Genomic DNA, 6,000 nt, shown 5'->3' on the forward strand with positions numbered 1-6,000 from the left:
TAGTCGTTAAATAACATGTTTAATCCCATGTAATTAACTTTAAAATTAAAAATAAATAAATAAAACGCTCCATGTAACTTTTAAAGGTACGGACTAAGAATAAAGTTAGACAAAAATAAATAAATGGTGAAGCTTCTGTAAAAGTTTTGAAAAGTTCTTTTTTTAAACATTCATTTTTACGGTACTCATTTTTCTTAAAAGTTTTATTTTAAATTATGTTACGTAAAACCCTGATGTTCATTTAACAATTAAATTATGGCTTTTAGTAACAACATGACCTAATTGATATAATCTTGATAGTTGGAGGATGTGATTAGAATGATTTGAAGTTTAGTGACCAATTTTTAATAAGATCATAGCTTGGGAATGTTTAGTGGAATTAACTCTTATTTATTTGTTTATTTATAAAGCAGTGTTTTTAAAACTACCCACCAATTTCCAATTCAATCAATCGGTCTAATTTTAATTAAATAAATTATTAAAAAATTATAAAAAATAGAAAATCAATTCGACCACCACTTCAACCCTTTATTAACCTGATTCAACTAGTTTGATTCCACCAACCATATTACAGTTTAATGATTGAATTCGATATAAAGGATAACAGAAAACTTGAACACACAGTCCTTTGCCACTCAACTAGTGGCTTAATCAAGATCAACTAGTCCCTTGCAACTCAACTACAAGTGGTTATGTAGGTGTTGACTGATAAGCTAAAAAATTAAGTGTTGAACTTTTAGCACTTAATTTATAAGTGTTGATTTATATGAAACTTTTATTTGGTAAATTAATATAAATTAAGCACGAAATATAATTATATTATTTAATAAATAGATGATTTTTACAAATGATACAATATTTTATATAATTTTAATAGCTTGGAATAAAAGTTAAATATGATAACATTTGAAATACTTGATTTAAAAATAAAAAACAGATATATAATTGTAAATATATTTTAAAAATTAAAAATCAAGTTAACAACTTCAAAGTTTTGTAATTAATTATTTTATTCTAACATTTTTAATTATTATTAATAAAAATAATATAATTATCAAACACATTTAAAATATTAAATATTAAATATAAAAAGGCTCATTTCACTCAAAAATAATTTAATGATTTATCAAGCACAACTTTATTAATTTTGAGAATGTATTATTAAATAAACGATTTTCTTTGACATTAAAACTCAATATATCAAATTAAGCTAACCCCATTAAGATGCAATAAATCGAACTCAACTTTCTGAAAATGTACAACTAAAACAATGGTTTTATTTAATACCAAATTTCAATAAATAAAACCTAAACTAACCTTCTAAAACATATTACCGAATAAACGATTTTATTTAATATCAAAACTCAATAAATCAAATTAATTTAATCTTCTCAAAACGTATAACTTGAATAAATGGTTTTACTTAATATCGAAACTCAATGAATTGAACTAAAATAGCCTTTTCAAAAACACATAATTGAATAAACAGTTCTACTTAATATCAAAATTCAATAAATTGAACTAAATTAACGTTTTAAAAACACATAATTGAACAAGTGGTTTTACTTTGTATAATAAAATAAATGGTTTCACTTAATATCAAAACTCAATAAATCGAACTAAATTAAGCTTTTGAAAATAAACGGTTTCGCTTAAAATCAAAACTTAATAAATTGAACTAAAATAACCTTTTTAAAACACATAATTAAATAAAGGATTTTACTTGATAATTAATCCAACTAAACTAATCAAATTTATTCAATTACAATCAAATTTTAGTGCAACTAATGCTAAACCCTAACTATTGAGTTAAGTTAATCATTAAAATGTAATAATTAATTCAATATCACAAAATATATACAATAATAAACTTGAATATTTGTAGACTGAAAGGAAAATAAAAAAATAAAAAAAACCTTTCAAATTGATTGCAAAAAGGAATGGATATTCAACCAAACTTTCCTAATAATCAACACCACGGAACATTATGAAACCAAAACCGATTTAATCGAAACAAAGTGATTTTTCATTAATTATGGTAATATCGTTTCAAAAAGATATATAAAAGTGAAATTTTCAAATAAAATAATATAAAATTAATTATAAAATTGAATTTTTTTAAACAAGTTTCATTATTGGCTAATTATGGTAAATAAACACACCAAATGAAGTGATAAATCATAATTTTCTACCATTTGTTACCAAAATAACAAAATATTACCTTTTTTTTCAACGCACTAAATTCTAAAAATCTATTAAGAAGCAGAATCCAAAAGCAATCACGATTCAATAAAAATTCGTAGAAAAGTAAAAAAAATAAAAATAAAAATTCTACGTATATAAAAGAAAGTCCAAAGACTCAAAAACAACATAAATAATTAGTAAATTAGCAAGCAGTAGATATATATATATATATTCTCTTCTTTCCCTCCGATTCTCACTCTCTTTCCCTATCAGAGTCACACACGCACTCTCTCTCTTGCTTTTACCCTAAAAAGGGCATTGATTTACTTCTTAAGAGACCCTCTTCTTCAGCAGTCTTTTTCAGAGACTGCTGCAAAACTTCACTCTCTATTTGTATACTTGTTTTTTTTTTTTTCCATTTCTTACAAAACCCATTTCTATTCTTTGATTAAAGGAACACTTTTTTTTTATTTAAATTCAAGTAGAAAATCCATTTATTGTTTAGAAGGTACGATAAAAGAGAGTTTAATTTAGTTTAGATTTTTTTCTTTGAATTTGTTGAGAGGTTTTTTATTGTCTGCAATGGCACCCAGTTTCGATTGTATGGTTTCGAGTCTTCTATGTGCAGAAGACGACACCAGCATTTTCGGTGATAACGATTGTTACTTTGGCGGGAGTGGTGAGGTGGGAGGGTTTGGGTCGACATGGGATCATAGTTTTTATCGAAACTCGAATCAAAACCGAGTCTTTAATGGCGTCGGTGAAGATGGGTTACCGTTGCAGAGCGAGGAATGTGTGGTTTTGATGGTTGAGAAAGAACATCAGCATTTGCCCAATGCCGGTTACTTGAAGAGGTTACAAGGTGGCGATTTAGACCCGGCGACTAGGAATGAAGCTGTTGATTTTATTCGGAAGGTGGGCTTTTAATTTTATCCTTTTTAATTCAGAATTGACTCTGATTAGATTAATTATAAGGTCTCACATTTATGAGTTTTTTTTTTTTTTTTTTTATGAAGTGGGTGCATTTATTTCACTAAATAGGACTTATTTTTGCCATTATCAGAGGATCGTTTCGAAGTGAAAATCTTGGTTTTTTCCCCCCCTTAGATTTGCAAAGCTTTTTCTCTGTATTATTCTGAGTAAAACCCTTTCTTTGATTGATACTGTTTATGTGAAATAAACTTGGTTTTGGTTTTCTCTTTGTTTTGGTATCTTCTTATTTTGTATAGGTGGATTGTTTTTCCTTTTTGTAATTGGGTCCTATGCTGATTGTTTAATTGTATTTGTCTTTCATTTCTTTCTCGTCGGCTTCAAATTATTTCTGCTTTATTGAACATTCCATTTCTCTTTATTGGTCCTTGTTTGTAGGGTATAAGTTGCAATGCTTCCCTTTCCTGTTTGGATTCAATTATTTTGCCTTTTGGCCTTCATCATTTCATTCCTTTCCTTTTTCTTTTGAGTTTTGTTTAAATGTTTGATTCTTTTTAATCGTCAATGTTTAACAGGTTCATGCTCATTTCAATTTTGGACCTTTGTGTGAGTATTTATCAATAAACTACTTGGACAGGTTCCTCTCTGCCTACGAATTACCAGTAAGTTTAAAAAAAAAAAAAAAAAAACCAATCAAACATGAGAATATTAAACATTTTGGACCTACCCTTTTCACTAAACTCCGTTCTTTGGATAATGCAGAAGGGCAAAGCTTGGATGATGCAATTACTAGCGGTTGCATGTTTATCTCTTGCAGCCAAAATGGAGGAGACTGAAGTTCCGTTGGTTTTAGATTTGCAGGTTAGAAATCTAGCAATAGTTTTTATTTTATTTTTTAGGTGTTGTAGAAGATGATTTGATCTAATAGTTTTTTGTTCATGAATAACAGGTTTGTGAATCTAAATTTGTGTTTGAGGCTAGAACCATACAAAGAATGGAGCTTTTAGTGTTGAGTACCTTGAGTTGGAGAATGCAAGCAATCACCCCATTCTCCTTCATAGACTATTTCCTTTACAAGCTCAATGATGATAAAACCCCACTAAGGAGTTCAATATTGGGATCAATCCAACTCATCTCAAGCACAATAAAAGGTCCCCCCCTTTCTCTCTTGTGTTATTCGAAGTTGCAGAAACACAGAAAGACAACTGTAGTATTTTCTTGTAATAATTTTGAGAGGGATCTAATGGTTGGTGGGGAATTAAATGTAGGGATTGACTTCTTGGAATTCAAGCCATCTGAGATTGCAGCAGCAGTGGCCATATATGTTGCTGTAGAAACCACAACAGTGGACACTGAGAAAGCTATGTCTGTTCTCACTCAACATGTAAAAAAGGTAAATGAGCCCTGGTGGTCCATACATGATCGATTTAACTTTGATTACTTGCTAATATAGTTTGAATTATGATCGATTTAACTTTGGTTACTTGCTAATATGGTTTGATTTTAATTTGCAGGAAAGAGTGATGAAGTGTGTGGAAGTGATAAATGATATGTCATTGGTTGGTGGGTCTATTAAGGTAGGCAGCAATGCAACCGTCCCATCTGTGCCACAGAGCCCAATTGGGGTGCTGGATGCCGCTTGCTTCAGCTATAAAAGTGATGACACCACGGTTGGGTCATTTGCAAACTCTTCTTCACAGACACATACTAGTCCCAGTCGCAGTACCAAAAGGAGAAAGCTAAACAGACCCTGTGAAGTGGAGCTGTAAAACCATGAAACAAACACACACACAAGAAAAAAAAAAAAAAAAACTACTATGCTCGTTCCTACATGTTTTGTTACTGTTGCATACCATAGCTTTGGGTGTGTTAAAATGGTGAATAAGTTGTGTCATGGAGTGAGTATGGAAGGGATTTTGTATGAATTGCTGCCATTTCATGCTCTTGGCATGGACAGAGGGATAACTTGATGATGGTGTCACCAGCTGTTAAATATTAGACTTCTTAACAGCTAGTACTGGCAATGGAGAGAGAGGTGGGAGAGAAAAAAAAAAAAAAAGAACAGTATTTTTCTGCTTTGTGAGATAGTTTTTTGGGAGAAAAAAAAAAAGTAATATGAAAATGAAATACATTTCCAAATTTCGATTTTGTTTATATTGCTATGATTTTAATTATTATTATATAATGTTATTACCAAATATAAAGTGCGTAACTCTAAGTAATGGGCTTGAATGGGCTAGAAGAAATAGTAAGATAGATAAATGAAGGTATTTGTATGGATTATTATTTTCTGACAATAACTGGTCACTTGGAACATTCAATATTAAATTTATTTCCGTTCAGAACTATAATTTTATTATTTTTCCATTTATTTAATATGTGTTTAGAAATATTTAATTCATCAAAGATTCCAAATTAATATTCACGTTTTTCTCCAAAACCACAGTGGCAATAGAATAATCAGGTTTGGGAACATACAACATAAGATATGGGTGTAACTAAAGGATTCATATTTTACTATTTGCAAATCGAAAATATAATGATTGTAAAACCCAATGTTTTTTAGATATAAACATGTTTTTTATAATATTTTTATACAGAAATCAACTGTTTAAATATTATAATTATTGTATTTATTTTCTAGATTTATTAAAATATAAAAGATATAAATATCCTTAAAATAATATTGATTGTTTTTAAAAGAATAATTGATAATAAAATTTAGCCTAATAAATTTAATTCTCATTATGACCAAAATTTTAAAAATAAGAATCAAATTAACAGCAGAATCACTTTAATGGATTAAACAGCCTTTGACCCTAAAAAAAAAAAAAAAGTGACGACGAGTGGAGTTATGATTGACTGTTTGTTTTACAATAATTAAAG

At 28.8% G+C, this 6,000-nt stretch overlaps 1 protein-coding gene across 1 annotated transcript; it reads left to right on the plus strand.

The window, feature by feature from the left end:
- Positions 1 to 2,376: 2,376 nt before the first annotated feature.
- Positions 2,377 to 5,253, plus strand: LOC108451860 (cyclin-D3-1-like). The gene is made up of 6 exons (XM_017749552.2): positions 2,377 to 3,099; positions 3,690 to 3,776; positions 3,877 to 3,975; positions 4,064 to 4,265; positions 4,383 to 4,507; positions 4,629 to 5,253. Exons 1-6 carry the CDS (start codon positions 2,767 to 2,769, stop codon positions 4,881 to 4,883), a joined length of 1,101 nt encoding a protein of 366 aa, XP_017605041.1. The 5' UTR covers positions 2,377 to 2,766; the 3' UTR covers positions 4,884 to 5,253.
- The last annotated feature ends 747 nt before the right edge of the window (positions 5,254 to 6,000 follow it).

This window comes from Gossypium arboreum, chromosome 5 (assembly GCF_025698485.1).
Source record: "Gossypium arboreum isolate Shixiya-1 chromosome 5, ASM2569848v2, whole genome shotgun sequence".
Classification (NCBI taxonomy): domain Eukaryota; kingdom Viridiplantae; phylum Streptophyta; class Magnoliopsida; order Malvales; family Malvaceae; genus Gossypium; species Gossypium arboreum.

What these genes read in the sequence shown, in the direction of transcription:
- LOC108451860 (XM_017749552.2), top strand. Translation starts at nt 2,767, where the DNA reads ATGGCACCCAGTTTCGATTGTATGGTTTCGAGTCTTCTATGTGCAGAA. An exon ending in TCTCTGCCTACGAATTACCA is followed by an intron (nt 3,777 to 3,876) that starts GTAAGTTTAAAA and finishes TGGATAATGCAG; the next exon opens with AAGGGCAAAGCTTGGATGAT. An exon ending in CATCTCAAGCACAATAAAAG is followed by an intron (nt 4,266 to 4,382) that starts GTCCCCCCCTTT and finishes AATTAAATGTAG; the next exon opens with GGATTGACTTCTTGGAATTC.